Raw genomic sequence first — 22,071 nt, 5'->3', positions numbered from 1 at the left:
AGTGCCTCCAGTTAGCGTCACACCCCCAGAGAATGTTGAGCTGCAAAGTGTGAGCTGTAGACGTACTCACCGAAAAAGGGCGACACGACCTCTGGACCTGGGTTTGTTCGGGGACTGCGGGTCATGAAAAAGACAAGAACATCAGTATCTGCAGCTCGCGGTCAGGACAGTGCAAGTTACTGAAGTGTCTTGCTCGAGTGCACAGCGGCAGAACACACCAGCACCGAGCATTTCCACAGTAACCAGATCAGGGTTTAGGCGTCACCTCTGTTGGTGAGACAGCGCACCCTTTTGGCCAGGTCCTGTCGGTTGACGTCCCTCAGGCAGCGCTCGATCAGGTCCAGTCTGTCGCTCGACACTTCGTCTTGTTTTTCTAGTTCGGTGATGACGTCCAGGAAGCACTGACGCACAAAACACACGTGAGTAAAACAAAAACTGCATTAAAGCTACAAAAAACAGACTAAATGAAAAAAAAAAGTTTAATAATGCAGATGTTGCTGTGTTTCAGATGGGGTCAGGAAGTAAAGAAGAACAGACGCTAAAACAGGAACAGGTCTAAAACAGGACTTCTAAAACAGGTCTAAAAACAGGTCTAAAACAGGACTAAAACAGGTCTAAAACCAGGTCTAAAACAGGTCTAAAACAGGTCTAAAACCAGGACTAAAACAGGTCTAAAACAGGTCTAAAAAACTAAAACAGGACTAAAAAACTAAAACAGGACTAAAAACCAGGACTAAAAACACTAAAACAGGTCTAAAACCAGGTCTAAAACAGGTCTAAAACAGGTCTAAAACAGGTCTAAAACAGGTCTAAAACCAGGACTAAAACCAGGACTAAAACCAGGACTAAAACTAAAACAGGACTAAAACAGGTCTAAAACAGGTCTAAAAACCAGGTCTAAAAAACCAGGTCTAAAACCAGGACTACTAAAACAGGTCTAAAACAGGTCTAAAACCAGGACTAAAACAGGACTAAAACAGGTCTAAAACAGGTCTCACACTCATCACTCTCAAGACCCGAGATACTTGAACTCCTCCACTTGAGGCAGGGAACATTACTACATTATAACTATTCATTATTTGTTTGTTATAATTACAGTAATATTTCATTCATATTTTCTGCAGACTGTGATGAATCTCTGGTACCTTGGCTCTGTCCAGTCTGTCTCGGGGCAGAACTCCTCCCAGCAGAAACTTGAGCTGGTTCAGATCTTCAGTGGTCAGATCTTGACTCAGGTCGACCATGAGGACTCTGCAGAGGAAACACACGGCACAGAGTGAGAAACGCCACAGATTCAACAGATTCTACAGATTCCACAGATTCCACAGATTCCACAGACAGAGGAGCAGAGGAGCGGGACGTTGTCTGTGTGTCTCTTCCTCATATCTGACAGCTGAATGTGTGAAACTCAACAGCTCGTAACGTTGTGTATCTCTGTTTTCCATCTGTGTTTGTGTGTCAGATTGGCCACGCCCCCTTCAGGACGCCGCTCTCTGGGTCTCTGGACGTGACCGGGGTCGGGTCTGATTGGTACTGAGGTAAAACACCGGTATTTAAAGATCTGTAAAGACACTCCAGGTCAGTCGGTCCAGTCCAGTCGTCTGCTCGTCTCTCGTCTCTGAGGTTAAATATAAGAACAAATAAAACTCTGTGATCTTAATCTGGGGAACATCTGTAAACTAAAGTATCTTCCTCTTACAAGACTTCCAAGGAACTGTGTGAACTATTTTAAATGGAGTGTAAATAAATAAATACATGTCACATTAAAAACACATCACAATAAAAATAAAAAAAACACATAAAAAAAAATCACGTTTAAAAGTCACATTTTTAAAAAAAGGTAAATTTTTCTATAGCGCTTTTCCACGTTTAAGGCCCAACAGCACTTTTTTTTTTTTTTTTTTTTTAAATAAAAGACAGCAGAACATAAAGCAACAACCACAACACCACAACAAATACAGAAAAGCCCCCCCCATTTCCCCCCAACCGCCCACACGACACAAAGTCAAAACAATATAAATGTGATAGTGCAACATAAATACACCGCTAGGCTCCCGAACATTGATACACTGCGGCCAATTTATAATTGAAGTTCCTTTTGTTTTTTTTTTATTATAATTTTTTAAATGTATTAGTCCCTATACTCAAACTAATATTTATTTTCACCATCATCAGTTCCCCTCATCATCTGTCACAATCTTGAAAAACATAACCCTAAAGGCTTTTCTTTGTATTAATTATTATTACTGTTATTATTATCACTATTATTCCTACTATTATTTCCACTACCTTTCATCACTATTACTATTTTTATTATTATTAATTATTATTACATCCATAATACCTATTATTATCTCTACTATTAATTACAATAATTACAACAATAATATTTCATTATTATTATTATCATTATCATGTAGTAGTAGTAGTAGTAGTAGCAGTAGTAGTAGTAGTTGTAGTAGTAGTCAGTAGTAGTGTAGTAGTAGTGTCAGTAGTAGTCAGTAGTAGTAGTAGTAGTAGTGTCAGTAGTAGTGTCAGTAGTGTAGTAGTAGTAGTAGTAGTCAGTAGTAGTGTCAGTAGTAGTCAGTAGTAGTAGTAGTGTCAGTAGTAGTGTCAGTAGTAGTGTCAGTAGTAGTGTCAGTAGTAGTGTCAGTAGTAGTGTCAGTAGTAGTGACAGTAGTAGTGTCAGTAGTAGTGTCAGTAGTAGTGTCAGTAGTAGTGTCAGTAGTAGTAGTAGTAGTGTAGTAGTGTGTCAGTAGTAGTGTCAGTAGTAGTGTCAGTATAGTAGTAGTATGTCAGTAGTAGTAGTAGTAGTAGTGACAGTAGTAGTCAGTAGTACAGTAGTAGACAGTAGTAGTAGTCAGTAGTAGTGAGTGTCAGTAGTAGTGTCAGTAGTAGTGTCAGTAGTAGTGTCAGTAGTAGTGTAGTAGTCAGTCAGTAGTAGTGACAGTAGTAGTGTAGTAGTCAGTGTCAGTAGTAGTCAGTAGTAGTAGTCAGTATAGTAGTAGTGTCAGTAGTGACAGTAGTAGTCAGTAGTAGTGACAGTAGTAGTAGTAGTAGACAGTAGTAGTAGTCAGTAGTAGTGTAGTAGTAGTGTCAGTAGTAGTGTCAGTAGTAGTAGTGTCAGTAGTAGTGTAGTAGTGTCAGTAGTAGTAGTAGTAGTAGTAGTGTCAGTAGTAGTAGTAGTGTCAGTAGTAGTGTCAGTAGTAGTAGTAGTAGTGTCAGTAGTAGTGACAGTAGTAGTGTCAGTAGTAGTAGTGACAGTAGTAGTGACAGTAGTAGTGTCAGTAGTAGTGACAGTAGTAGTGTCAGTAGTAGTGACAGTAGTAGTGTCAGTAGTAGTCAGTAGTAGTCAGTAGTAGTCAGTAGTAGTGTCAGTAGTGTCAGTAGTATGTTAGTAGTAGTAGTAGTGTCAGTAGTAGTGTCAGTAGTAGTAGTAGTGTCAGTAGTAGTGTCAGTAGTAGTAGTAGTAGTAGTGTCAGTAGTGTAGTAGTAGTAGTAGTAGTGTCAGTAGTAGTAGTAGTAGTAGTAGTGTCAGTAGTAGTGTCAGTAGTAGTGTAGTAGTAGTGTCAGTAGTAGTAGTAGTAGTAGTAGTGTCAGTAGTAGTAGTAGTAGTAGTAGTAGTGTCAGTAGTAGTGACAGTAGTAGTGTCAGTAGTGTAGTAGTAGTGTCAGTAGTAGTAGTAGTAGTAGTAGTGACAGTAGTAGTAGTCAGTAGTAGTGTCAGTAGTAGTGACAGTAGTAGTGTCAGTAGTAGTGTCAGTAGTAGTGTCAGTAGTAGTGTCAGTAGTAGTAGTAGTAGTAGTAGTAGTAGTAGTGACAGTAGTAGTGTCAGTAGTAGTCAGTAGTAGTCAGTAGTAGTAGACAGTAGTAGTGTCAGTAGTAGTGTCAGTAGTAGTGTCAGTAGTAGTGTCAGTAGTGTCAGTAGTAGTGTAGTGTCAGTAGTAGTGTCAGTAGTAGTGTCAGTAGTAGTGACAGTAGTAGTAGTGACAGTGACAGTAGTAGTGTCAGTAGTGTCAGTAGTAGTGTCAGTAGTAGTAGTGTCAGTAGTAGTGACAGTAGTAGTGTCAGTAGTAGTGTCAGTAGTAGTGACAGTAGTAGTGTCAGTAGTAGTGTCAGTAGTAGTGTCAGTAGTAGTGACAGTAGTAGTGTCAGTAGTAGTGACAGTAGTAGTGTCAGTAGTAGTGACAGTAGTAGTACAGTAGTGTCAGTAGTAGTGTCAGTAGTCCCCAATAGTAGATATATGAATATTATATAGATCCCTACTTTAAATCTTTATGACCGACATCAGTTTTATAAGATATATTAGCAAATATATCACATTCTAATTTTCTCCCAGGTATTTAAGAACTTCCCAACAGCTCTTTACAACAAGGAACCACTCACATTCACACACCAGTGCACACAGACACTGTGGGCAGGGTGGGTTAAGTGTCTTGCCCAAGGACACAACGACAGCATTCATCTGTGGGAGCTGGAATCACACCAGCAACCTTCAGATTAGTGGGCGATTGCTCCACCAACTGAGCTACTGTCGCCCGTCACACTTAAAAATCACACTTAAAAATCCCATAAAAGCCAATAAACTCTGGTGACACGTCTGGGCTGATGTGTGGAGCCAATTTAGATTTTCTCCAAATGATCTAAAGTGAAATGATTGTAAACTCATTCATGTCCAGTGTCGTCACTTACTCTACCTGCTCTCTTTGACTCTTTGACTCTTTGGACTAAAATGTTCAGGTAAATCTTTATGTGTGTTTTTCTGCCTCTGCTGGAGACTTAAGACCGATAACTGGTCTACTCAAAAGGGCAAATATCGGTCCAATATATCGAGATCTCTTTACTACACTGGAAAAAACAGTTTCTAGATAAGTTAAAATGACTTAAATGAAGAACATTTATTTGAGTCGATTTGAGTTTGTTTTTCTTAATTCAAGCAACATTCGATTTTGTTTCTTATTTTAAGAGCAGAAAGATGGATTTTCATCTGAGCCGATCCTTTCACCTGCAGTCACCCGACGGTCTACAGGGACGCACCTCCGGGTTCTGGTTTAGACCTGGTTTAGTCCTGGTTTAGTCCTGGTTTAGTCCTGGTTTAGTCCTGGTTTATCCTGGTTTCTGGTTTAGTCCTGGTTTCCTGGTTAGTCCTGGTTTAGTCCTGGTTTAGTCCTGGTTTAGTCCTGGTTTAGTCCTGGTTAGTCCTGGTTTAGTCCTGGTTTAGTCCTGGTTTAGTCCTGGTTTAGTCCTGGTTTAGTCCTGGGTCCTGGTTTAGTTCCCTGGTTTAGTCCTGGTTTAGTCCTGGTTTAGTCCTGGTTCAGTTTGGTTTAGTCCTGGTTTAGTCCTGTTTAGTCCTGGTTTTAGTCCTGGTTTAGTCCTTTTAGTCCTGTTTTCCTGGTTCAGTCCTGGTTCAGTCCTGGTTTAGTCCTGGTTCAGTCCTTTTAGTCCGTTTAGACCTGGTTTAGTCCTGGTTCAGTCCTGGTTTAGTCCTGGGTCCTTTAGTCCTGTTTAGTCCGGTTTAGTCCCGGTTTAGTCCTGGTTTAGTCCTGGTTCAGTCCTGTCCTGTTAGTCCTGGTTTAGTCCTGGTTTAGTTTAGTCCTGGTTTAGTCCTGGTTTAGTTCTGGTTTAGTCCTGGTTTAGTCCTGGTTTAGTCTGGTTTTGGTTAGTCTGGTTTAGTTCCTGGTTTAGTCCTGGTTTAGTCGTTTAGTCCTGGTTTAGTCCTGGTTTAGTCCTGGTTTAATCTGGTGTTATCCTGGTTCAGTCCTGTTCAGTTTAGTCCTGGTTAGGTTTAGTCCGTTTAGACCTGGTTTAGACCTGGTTTAGTCCCGGTTTAGTCCTGGTTTACTCCTGGTTTAGTCCTGGTTTCCTGGTTTAGTCCTGGTTCAGTTCTGGTTCAGTCCTGGATTTAGTCCTGGTTTAGTCCTGGTTTAGTCCTGGTTTACTGTGTTAAATCCTGGTTCAGTCCTGGTTTCAGTCCTGGTTTAGTCCTGGTTCAGTCCTTGGTTTAGTCCCGTTTAGTCCTGGTTTAGTTCTGGTTTAGTCCTGGTTTAGTCCTGGTTCAGTCCTGGTTCAGTCCTGGTTTTCCTGGTTTAGTCCCGGTTTAGTCCTGGTTAGTACCGGTTTAGTCCTGGTTGTTACCGTTCAGTCCTGGTTTCAGTCCTGCAGATTTCATGAGTCTATGCAGTTTGCTCCAGTTTGACATTTAAGTTGCAGTTATTTTATATATATTTTTTATTTCTCACGTTTGGAGTAGCTCCTGTCACTGACCTGTACTGACCTGACTAACTCCTGTCACTGACCTGTACTGACCTGACTAACTCCAGTCACTGACCTGTATGCAGACAGCAGGTGCGCCCCCCTCTGTCTCTCCACCTCGTCTCTCCCGCAGTGGCACAGTTTCCGGAGCAGGTCGAGCCTCCGGAGCTGCACCAGGAGCTCCTTGACCACCTGCCCCGGGCGCTCGCTGCTCCTGACCGCCCCCTCCAGGACGCCGCGGGCATGTGCGGGACTGTGCTCCGACTCCCGGCTCCCGCACAGAAACACCAGAGTCCTCCTCTCCGACTCACTCAGGTCCTCCACCAGCTGACAGAGCAGGACGAGGGACGGGCCGGGGCTGGACATCAGATCGGGCACGACTGGGGTCTGCGGGGTCAAACGGCAAAAAATTAGAACATTATATGATTCTCTAAAAGCACAGTTTACATTATTTCCTGAAGTACGGTGTGTTTTACATTCGTCCCTCTCTATGTTGCAGTTCACGTTTCGCGGTCTCGTTGTTTCGCAGATTTTTTGGTGCAATTTTGCTTTTTTTTTTTACAGTGTATGAACATGCACTGTAAAACATCCCATAGTCCTCCTCCATGGCCCCGAACTCCTCCCAGCTCAGAGTTTTTGCCTCCGCGACCACATGAGCTGCAGCACGCTTGGCCCGTCAGTACCCGTCAGCTGCTTCAGGCGTCCTACAAGCCAGCAAGACCCGACAGGACTCCTCCTTCAGCCTGACACATCCCTTACTTCCGGTGTCCACCACCAGGTTCTGGGGTTGCTGCCGCGACAGGCACCACAGACCTTACGCCCACAGCTCCGAGCAGCCGCATCGACAATAGAGGCCGAGAACAGAGCCCACCCAGACTCCATGTCCCCAGCCTCCCCCGGAATCTGGGAGAAGTCCTCCCGGAGGTGCGGGTTGAAGGTCCCTCTGACAGAGGCTCTGCCAGACGTTCCCAACAGACCCTCACTACACGCTTGGGCCTGCCAGGTCTTTCCGGCTTCCTCCTCCACCAGCGAACCCAACTCACAACCAGGTGGTGATCAGTTGACAGCTCAGCCCCTCTCTTCACCCGAGTGTCCAAGACACGCGGCCGGAGATCAGATGACACGACTACAAAGTCGATCATCGACCTCCGGCCTAGGGTGTCCTGGTGCCACGTGCACTTATGGACACCCTTGTGCTCGAACATGGTGTTTGTTATGGACAAACTGTGACTAGCACAGAAGTCCAATAACAAAACACCACTCGGGTTCAGATCGGGGAGGCCGTTCCTCCCAATCACCCCTCTCCAAGTGTCACTGTCGTTGCCCACGTGGGCGTTGAAGTCCCCCAGGAGAACAACGGAGTCCCCGGTCGGTGCACTGTCTAGTACCCCTCCCAAGGACTCCAAGAAGGCCGGGTACTCGAGTACTCTGCACTGCTGTTCGGCCCGTAGGCCGACACCACAGTGAGAGACCTGTCCCCGACCCGAAGGCGCAGGGACGCGACCCTCTCGTTCACCGGGGTGAACTCCAACACACAGCGACTGAGCTGTGGGGCAATGAGCCACACCAGCCCCCCCCACACCACACCACACTGCCCCCCCCACACCAGCTCGCCGCCGCTCCCCCCCACACCAGCCCCCCCCACACCAGCCCCGCCGCTCCCCCCCCACACCACCGCTCCCCCCCACCACCCCCCCCCACCAGCGCCGCCGCTCCCCCCCACACCAGCCCGCCGCCGCTCCCGCGGCCAACGCCAGAGAAATGGAGAGTCCAGCCCCTCTCAAGGAGTTGGGTTCCAGAGCCCAAACTGTGCTGGAGGTGAGGCCGACTATATCTAGTCGGTAACGCTCAACCTCCCGCACAAGCTCAGGCTCCTTCCCCCCAGCGAAGGTGACATTCCATGTCCCCAGAGCCACAGTCTCCATGTCCGGGGGCCCCCACCTTTGACTGCCGCCCAGATCTCTCTGCACTGGCCCCATATGGCTCCTCCCACAGGTGGTGGGTCCACAGAAGGGCGCCCCCCACATCGCTCGTTCGGGCTGTGCCACCAGACGCTCGCCTTCGACCACCCACACCAAGCCTGGCTCCAGGGTGGGGCCCCGGTAACACTTTCCAGGTGACATAACTGGCCTCCGTATGTTGCTCATCATGTGGGGTTTCTGAACTGTTCTTCGTCTGACCCGTCCCCCAGAACCTGTTTGCCTTGGGTGACCAGGGGCATGAAGCCCCCGACCACACAGCCCCCGGGATCATTCAGGCTCAAACCCTCCACCACGATAAGGTGACGGTTCAAGGGGGGGTCCATGTTCAAGGGGGGGTCCATGTTCAAGGGGGTCCATGTTCAAGGGGGGTCCATGTTCAAGGGGGGGTCCATGTTCAAGGAAGACTTTCCAGGTCTCCAGAAATGGACCCATGCAGGACTCTGCCTTATAGTCTGAAAAGTGCGGTTGTGAAATGATGCGTCCATGCAGCAATATCATTTTAAAATAACGTTTCAGGTAAAATAAACGACCTCTAGACTAGAAATAATCAGCCTCAGAACGAGTAATTCAATAATAAATGTGAAAACAAGATCAATAAACTTGATATAAGTTTTAAAATCTTGGCCAGATCAGAGAAATTTGTGAACTCCACACATTTTCACTAGAATCATTTAAATGATTTCAGCTCTGGAGTTTCCAAACTCCACTAAAAAAAAAGGTAAAATGAGCCGTTCACTCGAAAACTTCTGCTTCATGACGTCACAAGACGGAACGAAGCATTTAGAGCTTTTTAAATGTAAACAGACGAATAATAAAGAGCAACTCACACGTGTGAATGAAACAAACACAGTCCAGTTCTGTTTTTGACGCGTTTCTCACATGATTTGAAGCTCTGGAGAGTTTGTTTTGCATAATGTGGAACCTTTAAAGCCTAAAAAAACACGGTTTCAGTTTCCGACAGATCAACATATTAAAATAGAATGATTCATGTGTGTTTTAGTCCTAATTATTTGACTGTTTTCCCGTCATTGCTCTGATCTGCCTCCGCTTTCACTTCCCACTGTAATGTAGGAGTTTTCTGAATGGGTCACACGCTCGGGCAGTGTCGCGTGGCCATTTTACGACAAATGTCAAAAGTACAAACTCAGAAATTAACCGAGACTAAAACTTGCACTGAAACTAGATACTCATTTGTCGCAGGTATCAGCAGTGTTGGGAAGTTTACTTTTAAAATGAATTCCCCCACAGATTACAGATTACACACACCAAAATGTAGTTTGTAACAGAATCCATTAAGTTATTTAAGGCGAGTAATGTAATCTGATTACTTTGGATTACTTGATTTGCTGTAGAGAAGCAAAGACGAGGAAATCATAACATAAGATGCCCAGACTTTACTGAACCAAATTAAAAATATTATTGATAGAAAACGAGGAAACACAGCAGGATTTAGTCCTGTTCAATCCTGTTTGACACATTACCTGGTTTAGCCTGGTTTCCTGGTTTAGACCTTGGTTTAGAGTCCTTGGTTTTAGTCCTGGTTTAGACCTGGTTTAGACTGGTTTAGACCTGGTTTAGTTTTAGACCTGGTTGTTTTAGACCTGGTTTAGACCTGGTTTAGACCTGGTTTAGACCTGGTTTAGTCCTGGTTTAGACCTGGTTTAGTCCTGGTTTAGACCTGGTTATCCTGGTTTAGACCTGTTTAGACCTGGTTTAAAAAGTTAGACTTAAACGATAACAAACCTGGACTTGGACTTTGATGACTTGACTTGGACTTATGGCCCATTGACTCGAGACTCGACTTGGACTCAGTGCAGGAGAAAGTTCAAGTCTCAGTCGGGTCCGAGCTGCAGGACGATGAACAATCGGACCAAAATGACTCTGAATCTGCTGCGACGTAAATAAACCAACGACATATTTAAAAGACGAACACAGAGTTTCTGTGAAGTGAAACATTTATCTGAAAACTGAGTTGGTCAAAGTTTGGGCCAGTGAGTTTTTCTCGTGCTCAGAGTAAAAGTGAAAGTGTTGTGGTTGACCTGACCTGACCTCTGTTCAGGAAACTCGCCCACACGCTCTGACGGTTCGATCTGACAGGAGACGCTCTTTTACTTCTTTTTCTGTTAAAACGAAATGTGATGAAAATCTGACTGGAGCATCAGAGTTTTCAGAGCAGTGCCTCCAGTTAGCGTCACAGGGTCATCAGGATCATCAGGATCATCTGAGTCACTCACAGACGCAACTGACTCATCGATTTTCACACACAGATCACATGGTTTTGTTATGACTCTAAACATCCTGACCTCATCACAAACCAGGACTAAACCAGGTCTAAACCAGGTCTGGTTTAAACCAGGTTCTAAACCAGGTCTAAACCAGGTCTAAACCAGGACCGTAAACCAGGTACCCAGGACTAAACTAAACCAGGTCTAAACCAGGTCAGGACTAAACCAGGTCTAACCACGTCTAAACCAGGACTAAACCAGGACTCTAAACCAGGACTAAAACCAGGACTAAACCAGGTCTAAACCAGGACTAAACCAGGACTAAAAGGACTAAACCAGGTCTAAACCAGGACTAAACCAGGACTAAACCACCAGGTCTAAACCAGGTCTAAACCAGGACTAAACCAGGTCTAAACCAGGACTAAACCAGGACTAAACCAGGACTACTAAAACAGGACTAAACCAGGACTAAACCACTAAACCAGGACTAAACCAGGAGGACTAAACCAGGACTAAACCAGGACTAAACCAGGACTAAACCAGGACTAAACCAGGACTAAACCAGGAAAACCAGGACTAAACCAGGGACTAAAACCAGGACTAAACCAGGTCTAAACCAGGACTAAACCAAGGACTAAACAGGACTAAACCAGGACTCTGAAACCAGAGGACTAAACCCAGGACTAAACCAGGACTAAACCAGGTCTAAACTAAACCAGGACTGAACCAGGACTAAACCAGTTAAACCAGGACTAAACAAGGTCTAAAACCAGGACTAAACCAGGTCTAAAACCAGGACTAAACCAGGTCTAAACCAGGATTTAAACAGGAGGTCTAAACCTGGCTGTGTGGGACGTGTTTTCTTCTTCTTCTATCAATAATATTTTTAATTTGGTTCAGTAAAATCTGGACTTTTTATTTTCTTTTATCAGATAAAACTTCTTATGTGAAGATTTCCTCGTCTTTGTTTCTCTACAGCAAATCAAGTAATCCAAAGTAATCAGATTACATTACTCACTTTAAGTAATTTAATGGATTACGTTACAAACTACATTTTGGGGTGTGTAATCTGTAATCTGTAGGGGATTACATTTTAAAAGTAAACTTCCCAACACTGATAATGAGACGGGGACAGTCCACGTGACGTTTGTAGCGTCAGGTTCATTTCCAGCTGTCGTCCCTGAGCTGTTTGATGTTTCACTTCATAAAATCCAACACACAAAGAGAAAGTTGGTCAGACTCTCGTCCTCAGCAGCTTCACTGTTTCTCTGCTTATTTCTTTCACTTCTACATAAATGTGTGAACTGAGATTTTCTGTGCTCACAAAAATCACCCGGACTGGAACACGCCACAAAAACACTAACAGCTCCAACATTTCTAATCTGTTTGTAACTATTTTATTGACTATTTTGTTCCAATATTTCTGGTCCAGTTGAATGTTGAAAAGAAAAAGAAATGTTCTGCATTTAAAACCCAAATATTTGGGTTTGGGGTCAGATTTTTGACATTCAAATGTCTCTTATTCAGAAACTAGAGGAACTATTGAAATAAGTAAAGTATCAGAATGTAGGAAAGAGTTACACTCCAACAGGGTCAAGTTAAACCTGTGAGATTCTTTCAAGTTCAAGACAAAAAATTTAAAAACTCATGTTGGTAACGGAGGGAATGAAATATGCAGCACTTTTTGGTCAATAAATCCAAACAGTGATAACTCTTGGTTCTCACTTCCATATCCTTAACAAACTGGTTTGAATATTTGCTTCATATAGTTTTCTACCATATGGTACAAGATTAGGTTGAAAAACCTCTGACTTTTTGACTCATGAGATTTTTTATTAAGAAAGTTCATGGTAACGGAGGGAAAAGTAACGGAGGGAAAATTGTACAAACAAGTAGAAGGTGCAGGATTTTACATCATTTGTCTCTTTTTTCCTCTGAAAACTTTAATCCATCCATCCATTTTCTCCGCTTATTCCGGGGTCGGTCACGGGGCATCAGTCTAAACAGAGACTCCCAGACTTCCATCACCCCAGACACTTCCTCCAGCTCCTCCGGGGGACCTGAGGTGTTCCCAGTCCAGTCCAGAGACATCGTCCCTCCAGTGTGTCCTGGGCTCCTCCTCCTGGTGGGACATGACACCTCCTGAGGGACGTCCAGTGAGACATCAGAACAGACGCCCGAGCCCTCACTGCTCCTCTCCACGTGGAGGAGCAGCGGCTCTACTCCGAGCTCCTCACTCTGTCTCTAAGGGAGACGCCCAGACGCCCTGCGGAGGAAACTCATTTCTGTCGCTTGTATCGTCGATCTCGTCCTTTCAGTCACTACCCAGAGTCATGACCAGAGGTGAGAGGAGGAACGAAGACTGACCGGTAAATCAAGAGCTTCACCTTTCGACTCAGCTCCTCTTCACCACAACGATACACGACCGCATCAAAGACGCTGCACCTGTCCACCTGTCAATCTCACAACCTGTCCACCTGTCAACTTCACTCTCCTTCTCCCCTCAGTCCAGAACAAAACCCCGAGACACTTGAACTCCTCCACTTGAGGCAGAGACTCTCCACCCGGAGACGACAAGACGCCTTTTTCTGAAAACTTTAATATTACTTCAAAATGAAAGAAACTATTTCTATAAAATATGTCAGTCCTTCCAAGAACATTTTTATCATTTTAAATACTTTTTTTTTTTTTTAAATCCTGTCCCTTCATCAACAGTTCAAAGATGGAATAACACAAGATATGATGAAATACAAACATTTATTTACATGATTTTCAGGTCTTTGAAATTTGGGAAATAATTTTTGTTCCATGTTTCATTCATGGTCTGTTTTAAAACATCTGGAACTTTAGAACCAAAAATGGTCCAGAAAAAAGGTCAACAGTTTTGATAAACTCGAGTACATATGTATCTGTTCAATACACTTTTATATCAGATGAATTCACTTGAATTTTTGGCCTTGTTGTTTACTTCTGCTTAACCGGCCCCTGATCAATAAGTGAAACTCCGACACTGGACACTTTCACATCCCACTTGAAACTGCGGCTAAAGGAAAACCAGACCCGTGGACACTTTTAGTTTAGAACTGTCACTTGTTTTTGCTGTTTTTTTCTTTGTTAAATTTGCGGTGTTTCAGATGTAATGAAAAATGAACGTTCACATTTACACTGCAGCCTTGGACATGTTCATGAATATGTCCCTGTTCAATAAATACATAAATAAATGTTCAATAATGCTCAAATCCACCTTTATTTTGTCAGTTATGAATAATGTCGCGAAGGTTTGTGACTTTTAAAATATGGGTCCCCAAAAAACACTTAGAGCAGCAGCGTTTTAAAAAAAGAGTTTGACCATCTACATCAGAACTTTGCATTAAACTTCTACTAATTAAGAAAAAATACAGTTTATTTATGTATTTGCAGCGCTGGGAAGTAACCTGAGTACATGTACGGAGAATATTCAGAGTATTATTTTTGAGGACTTGAGTTCTGGAACAGTTTCTCTTTCATTTTTTTGGAATTCAGAAAATAGTTCCAGAACACGTTAGTACTCGACCCCACAGTTTAAACACAATTTAAGAAAAGAAAAAAAGAAAAGGCAGCAGCTCGTGTGGTGAGAGCAGCTGTGACTCTCAGAAGAGTCGGAAANTAGTCCTGGTTTAGTCCTGGTTTAGGTCCTGGTTTAGTCCTGGTTTAGACCTCCTGGTTTAGGGTTTAGTCCTGGTTTAGACCTGGTTTAGTCCTGGTTTAGTCCTGGTTTAGACCTGGTTTAGTCCTGGTTTAGACCTGGTTTAGTCCTGGTTTAGAGTCCTGGTTTAGTGGTTCCTGGTTTAGACCTGGTTTTAGTCCTGGTTTAGACCTCCTGGTTTAGTTCCTGGTGGTTTAGTCCTGGTTTAGTCCTGGTTTAACCTGGTTTAGTCCTGGTTTAGACCTGGTTTAGTCCTGGTTTAGTCCTGGTTTAGACCTGGTTTAGTCCTGGTTTAGTCCTGGTTTAGTCCTCCTGTCCTGGTTTAGACCTGGTTTAGTCCTGGTTTAGTCCTGGTTTAGTCCTGGTTTAGTCCTGGTTTAGTCCTGGTTTAGTCCCTGGTTTAGTCCTGGTTTAGTCCTGGTTTAGACCTGGTTTAGTCCTGGTTTAGGTCCTGGTTTAGTCCTGGTTTAGACCTGGTTTAGTCCTGGTTTAGTAGTCCTGGTTTAGTCCTGGTTTAAGTATAATATATTTATCCTGGTTTACATGATTTTTCACAGAGTAAATAAGTTGTAGAAATTTATTTAGTTTTCTTTTTTTCCTTTTTTAAACGTCTTTAGAAGATCTTAGAGTGAATCACTGAGGTTCGAAAAGAAAGAATTGAGATTTAAAAATGCCTCAAGTCCAAGTCAAATACAGTCAAGTCCAAGTCGTCTGCTTTGAGCTTCAAGTCATTTCAAGTCTTTAAACCAAAAACGTACAAAATATAGTTTAGATTTTTGCAATTTATATGAATTTTAAGATAAATTGTACTTAAAAAAATCATAGTATAATTATATTTACAGTTTTCACAGAGTTTATAAGATTTGTAGAATTTTATTTTATTTTTTTTCCCTTTTTAAACGTCTTGACAAGATCTTAAAATGAATTTTACGATCAGAATAGAAAGAATTCAGATTTAAAAGTGCTTCTCAAGTCTTTGACCTCAAGTCCGAGTCAAGTCCCGAGTCAAATACAGTCAAGTCCAAGTCGAGTCTCGAGTCACTGGTCCGTAAGTCCAAGTCCAAGTCAAGTCCAAGTCAAGTCCAAGTCGTCTGCTTTGAGCTTCAAGTCATTTCAAGTCTTTAAACCAAAAAAGCACCAAATATAACTTAGATTTTTGCAATTTATATGAATTTTAAGATATAATTGTACTTAAAAAAATCATAGTATATTTATATTTACAGTATTTATAGAGTAAATAAGTTGTAGAAATTAATTTAGTTTTTTTTTTTTCTTTCCAAACATCTTTACAAGATCTTAAAATGAATCATTGCAGTTCGAACAGAAAGAATTGAGATTTAAAAGTACTTCTCAACTCTTTGACCTCAGGTCCGAGTCAAGTCCCAAGACAAATACAGACAAGTCCAAGTCAAGTCCAAGTCAAGTCCAAGTCGCCGGCTTTGAGCTTCAAGTCATTTCAAGTCTTTAAACCAAAAAAGCACCAAATTTCGTTTAGATTTTTGCAATTTATATCAATTTAATTAAAGATATATTGTACTTTTAAAAAATCATAGTATATTTATATTTACAGTATTTATAGAGTAAATAAGTTGTAGAAATTAATTTAGTTACTTTTTTTTTCTTTTTAAATGTCTTGACAAGATCTTCAAGTAAATAATTACACTCAGAACAGAAAGAATTCAGATTTAAAAGAGCTTCTCAAGTCCGAGTCGAGTCCCAGGTCTTTATTTTATCAAGTCGAGTCTCACGTCCTACAAACAGCGACTCAAGTCTGACTCGAGTCCAAGTCACGACTCGCAGGTCCCCGTCTCTGGTCTAAAGTTACTCCCAAAAACCTGTACTTCTGAAATACTTTGAATATTTGTGGTTCCTGCAGCGTTTCTTCGGGTAAAATTTACTTTATCTGATTTTTGTGGCTTTAATCTCAAAATATCAGAGTTTAATTTGAATTATTTCACGTTTTGTGCTTCCAAATATTTCAAATTAAACGTCAAATTATGTCCAAACTGTTCATTTCACACTATTACTTCCAAAACACATTTTACTCTTACTTGTTTTTACTTTCTCAGGACATTTCTTTGTACTTTTTCTTGTCTGGGGTAACGTGTTTCGTACTCGAGTAGTTTTTGGACACCGTTTCACAGTTTTAGCTCGTAGCCACATTTAGCTCCAAACTAAAAAAAATAAACCTAAAATCCAAATGAAGTTACTTTTGGATTACTTCTGGAAGCGTTAGATCGAACAAAAGGAACATGTTTAAAAGTATTCACGATCAGAAGAAAAATAAAGGCACGTACCTTTCAGCTGCGAAGCGCGTGAACAAAAGAGCGAACTCAAAGTTTCACCAAAGGACGAACGTAAAGTCTGGACGTTTGGGGAAACACCTCGTCCTCCCACTTCCCATTCCTGCCGTAACGATGTAATGTTGAGAGGAAAAAAAAACCAAAAGGAAAAAAAAACTACGATACGAGGCCAAATTTATGGGAACCATTACGCACTCAACTGGAAAGTGAAAGTAAAAACTGTGACCCAACGGAAGCCAGCGCAGCCCAATAGTGTCACATTACATAACGCACGTCACGACAACTGAGCAGCACCGATGTTAAACTGATCAACAAATTTCAAACGAATTTCAGTTCAACACAGACATTTATTTTTATGTTTTACACGGTAACATTTTATTATAACTGTGAAATTCTGTGAGGTGAAAGACGTGAATAGAAAAAAAAAAAAAGACTAAATCCTCCAAGTAAAAGTGTCACAGAGAAAAACACCGAGTTATTTCTTTTACACAGTCTGTGTGTGTGTGTGTGTGTGTGTGTGTGTGTGTGTGTGTGTGTGTGTGTGTGTGTGTGTGTGTGTGTGTGTGTGTGTGTGTGTGTGTGTGTGTTTGCACTGAAAAAAAAAGGTTGCTGGATTTGCATAAAAAAGTTATGGAAAGCGGCTGCAATAAAATGATGTTTAGGCTTTGAAACTTTTTTCGATCCTCTTATACACATATTTTTCTCAGAACATGAACGTCACTTTTTCATGTTGATGAAATTTGAACAAATCCTGCTGAATGTGCATATTTATCTTATGGTACCTTATCATGAAATGTATAAGTCTGTATAATTTAATTTAATTTAATTGATCTAATTCTGTAAAATAATACAAAAACAGTCTTTAGTTTTCCACAGTTCTGTTTTGTCTTAAACAGAATCAAACACACAGAGACACACAGTTTGGAGCTGGACAGTGTGAAGATTTATTCCAGTGAAGCTCTGGTCTCTGTGGACACAGAATCACACATGATGATCACATTCTGATCATCTACTCTGTTCTACATGTTTAAATACACTTAAAGTATTTATTACTACAATAATGGACCAGAACAGAAGAACAAGAACATTAGAAGTGTATCTGCAGAAACAAAACTCACCATGTGCTGCTTTTCTTCCTCTAAACACAGTAACAGGGAGGGCATCTGGTATAAAGTCTCCTAATGCCACATCACCCTGTAGAAACATGATCACTGTTTCAATAGGAAGTTCATTTTGAAAAATTTTAAAATCATTTGAGTTGGTTTACTTACTTTGTTCATCTGTGCTCTGTGGTTTGTTGGTTCAAACATCTTCCTTTTTTCTGAAACATCAACTGTAACATTCATGAACTTCCCCACAGCTGCAGCAGAACCTGGACGTCTCTGTGTTTGTAGACGACTGGAACAAACACATTCACATCTGATACAAGTGTCACACTCTTGTAGATGAACAGTCAAAGACAGTTTGTTTCAAGGAAACAGTCCTGACATTAACTCTAATTTCAAATAAAACAACACACTGAAAAAACAGTCCAAGAGGAGTTGCTCAAATTGCAAAAACAAATTTGACAACAATGACATCACTTTTTAACATTTCTGTGTCCAGCATGTTTAAATCTTACAAAGGTCACTTGATTGTGGTGGATGTGAGACCTGCAGGTTTTAATCAGGTTGAGGAAACATGATTTTATTCTAATCTGTGGTGAGGCTCGTCCCTCTGGAATTCTCCTCCACAAAACATCTGGAGGGAAAATTCAGATGTAACAGGACACAGGACAGATCCAGGAGCAGAGACACACAGTGTGGAGCAGGAGGATCATGAAGCTGATCTGGAGGTGAGACTTTTTAAAGATTTTATTATGTGCTTCTTCGGCCTAGAAAGTCGTCACTGTTAAAACATGTTTGTGGTGTTTTATTTGAAATTAGAGTCAATGTAAGGACTGTTTCCTTGAAACAAACTGTATTTGACTGTTCATCTACAAGAGTGTGACACTTGTATCAGATTTGAATGTGTTTGTTCCAGTCGTCTACAAACACAGAGACGTCCAGGTTCTGCTGCAGCTGTGGGGAAGTTCATGAATGTTACAGTTGATGTTTCAGAAAAAAGGAAGATGTTTGAACCAACAAACCACAGAGCACAGATGAACAAAGTAAGTAAACCAACTCAAATGATTTTAAAATTTTTCAAAATGAACTTCCTATTGAAACTGTGATCATGTTTCTACAGGGTGATGTGGCACTAGGAGACTTTATACCAGATGCCCTCCCTGTTACTGTGTTTAGAGGAAGAAAAGCAGCACATGGTGAGTTTTGTTTCTGCAGATACACTTCTAATGTTCTTGTTCTTCTGTTCTGGTCCATTATTGTAGTAATAAATACTTTAAGTGTATTTAAACATGTAGAACAGAGTAGATGATCAGAATGTGATCATCATGTGTGATTCTGTGTCCACAGAGACCAGAGCTTCACTGGAATAAATCTTCACACTGTCCAGCTCCAAACTGTGTGTCTCTGTGTGTTTGATTCTGTTTGAGACAAAACAGAACTGTGGAAAACTAAAGACTGTTTTTGTTTTCTTTTACAGAATTAAATCAATTAAATTAAATTAAATTATACAGACTTATACATTTCATGATAAGGTACCATAAGATAAATATGCACATTCAGCAGGATTTGTTCAGATTTCATCAACATGAAAAAGTGTTGTTCATTGTTCTGAGAAAAATATGTGTATAAGAGGATCGAAAAAAGTTTCTGTTGTGTTGTGCCCTCATTTTATTATTTGTATTATGATAGAGACTTATGATTGAACCAATGGTGTGTAAGAACACTTGATCACGTGAGGCACAAAATTATGAATGGCCTGAACCTGTGAATAAAAGTGTGTGTCCGTGGGGAATGTGGTAACCACACAAAAAGACAATACGAAGTGAACTGTGTTTTAATGCTCACGACAACGCTGCGTAAAAGGATCCTGCTAACAGGTTCTGGGCCCAGAGTCATTTTACGCAGTTTGAGGATCGGTCTCCAGGTGAATGTCGCGACGGTAAATGCTGCACCTGAGTTCAGCCACTGACCGCAAACATGAGTAAAAACAGAGAAAAGGACACTGTGCCAAGCCGCTGGGGCAGAGTCGTGTTTGATGGTGATGAAAAAGGATACGAGCTGTGGGAGACAAAGTTTTTGGGCCACCTCCATCTCCAAGGATTGAAGGACACTATTTTACAATCACCTGGTCCTGACGACGAAGATGATGACGAGAAGAATGCTGAGGCCTATGCGGAGTTTATCCAGTTCCTGGATGACAAGAGCCTGTCGCCGGTAATGCGCGAGGCGCTGAGGATTCTCCGGGAATATTACGCTGGCAAAGGGAAGCCCAGGGTGATAAACTTGTACACTGAATTAACGTCTCTACAAAAGTCACCGATGGAAAATGTCACTATGTAATCAGAGCAGAGACTGCGATTACTGCGTTGCGAAGCGCAGGTGAGGCGCTCAGTGACGGACTTTTGACAGCAGTGGTTTTAAAGGGGCTGCGCCAGAGACATTTAAACCATTTGCCATTCATGTTTCTCAGAGTGAAGATAAAATGACTTGCGGAGTTTAAGACAAAGCTCCGGAGTTATGAGGACATTGAAAATATGCGTGCAACTGTGTCTGAGGACAACGTGATGAAGGCGAGAGCGCAATTTGGCACAAGGCGCGCACCAGAGAGCGCGAAGGACAGTGGCAATACGGACATTGAGTGTTATAAATGTGGTGTCAGAGGCCACGTAGCCAAAAGCTGTCCGCGCAAACAGTGGTGCAGTCACTGTAAAAGTAACACACACAACAATGCGACGTGTAGACGGAGGAAGCAGCGGGATGACGCACAGCGAGCGTCCGACGCGGAGAGCAAAGAATATGCTTTCCGGATAAGTGACTCGGAGATGCAGGTGCCAGATGTCAAAAGCAAAGGTCTGATGGTGGATGCGGGTGCAACGTCACATATCATCACAGACATCGCCAAGTTCAAGAGGTTCGATGCCAGTTTCCAGGCCGGGACGCGTTGTGTGGAGCGGATGGCACCAGGAGCAACGGAGTCGCCAAGCACAGAGGCGACGCAGAGGTGTGGTTGGTCGACAGCAGGGGGCACGTCTCAAAACAACGCTGAGGAGGACCTTGTACATCCCAACTCATCCTCAGGATATGTTCTCTGTGAAAGCTGCCACCACGTGTGGAGCCACGGTGATCTTCAGTGAGAAGAAGAACGTTCTGCTACATAAAGACTAAAAGGCACTAAATGTCCCATACATGTACACAACAAACTGTACTATCTGCACACATCAGAAAGTGACAGTGAAGACCAGTGTAACAAATGTCATGATTTGCAGACTTGGCATGAAATTCTAGGACACTGCAATTTTGCAGATATTATGAAATTAAAGCATGTTGTAAGTGGTGTGGAGATGAAGAATGAGGGAAATAAAACTCCACCACACTGTGAAATCTGCACACAGGGGAAGTTTATTCAAACTAGAAACAGAGGCCGGATACCAGGGCCAAAGCACCTCTGGAAATGGTGCACACAGATTTATCTGGTCCTGTAGACCCTATGTCCAGAGAAGGTCATAGGTACTACACTATCCTTTACAGAGGATTCTTCTAGTGCAGTGTTTGTATACTTTCTGAACAATAAGAGTGACACAGTACAAGCTACTGAGAAGTTTCTAGCTGATATGGCCCCTTATGGGCAGGTGAAATGTATGAGATCAGATAATGGTACAGAGGACACTGGGAAAGAGGACCAAGCATAATGAACCGGAGTGAGACCTCAGCCCCATACTGTCCCCATCAAAATGGTACTGCTGAACGCAACTGGAGAACTGTGTGACATGGCAGGTGTGTGCTCATTCAGAGTGGGCCACCTAAGATGTTATGGACTTATGCTGTCCAGACTGCAGCTGTAGTGAGGAACAGGTGCTTCAGCAACCGCACTAAACAGACTCCTGTCTACATGTTAACTGGCAGCAGCCTAATGTTTCCAGGATGCAGAAGTTTGGACAATTGTGTTACACATTTAAACATCAACAAAAAGGAAAGTTGGACACAAGATGTGAGAAAGGGATTTTTATCGGATATGACAAGAATAGTCCAGCCTATTTGGTGTTACTATTCCAGCAACAGAAAAGTAGAGAGACACAGACTTGTGGAGTTTATATCCAAAACAGACACAGATGTGCTGGATGCTGATGAAGATGATTTTGTGGTCAACAGACAATTAAAACCCCACCTGTTAGTCCACATGTAACTGAAAAACAAGTAGATGTCAAAGAGCAAAGTGATAACCAGACACAAATGGTGAATAAAGAACAGGAACAGGCACCAAAAAAGGAAAATGGGGAACATCTATGTGAGCAGAGGCGATACCCAGCTGGAGAAAGGAAGAGACCTGGTTATTTAGATGATTATGTTTGTGGTTTTGAGGATGATGAGACCAATATTGACTATTGTTATAGACTATTATGTAACTTACCTCAAACATACAAAGAAGCAGTACCTCACCAGATGCAAAAGACTGGGTTAATGCTATGGATGAAGAGATGCAGTCATTAAAAGACAATGTAACGTTTACCCTGAGCACATT

General features: G+C 42.3%; 1 protein-coding gene across 2 annotated transcripts in view; it reads right to left on the bottom strand.

Moving 5' to 3' along the window:
- Positions 1–16,668, bottom strand: part of LOC110168798 (CASP8 and FADD-like apoptosis regulator) — a 29,347-nt gene extending 12,679 nt beyond the window's left edge. For both annotated transcript variants that reach the window (XM_055148940.1, XM_055148946.1), the window contains exons 1-5: positions 16,441–16,668; positions 6,328–6,638; positions 1,146–1,251; positions 266–401; positions 71–114 (exon numbers count right to left, since the gene is read on the bottom strand). In XM_055148940.1, the coding sequence (XP_055004915.1) occupies positions 71–114; positions 266–401; positions 1,146–1,251; positions 6,328–6,617 (576 nt within the window). In that variant the 5' untranslated portion in view covers positions 6,618–6,638; positions 16,441–16,668. The remainder of the gene's footprint in view (positions 1–70; positions 115–265; positions 402–1,145; positions 1,252–6,327; positions 6,639–16,440) is intronic.
- Between the last annotated feature and the right edge of the window lie 5,403 nt (positions 16,669–22,071).

Source organism: Boleophthalmus pectinirostris, unplaced genomic scaffold (genome assembly GCF_026225935.1).
Source record: "Boleophthalmus pectinirostris isolate CB_2022bp ecotype Guang Dong unplaced genomic scaffold, ASM2622593v1 HiC_scaffold_1, whole genome shotgun sequence".
Lineage (NCBI taxonomy): Eukaryota > Metazoa > Chordata > Actinopteri > Gobiiformes > Gobiidae > Boleophthalmus > Boleophthalmus pectinirostris.
This window is presented reverse-complemented; position numbering and strand designations above follow the sequence as displayed.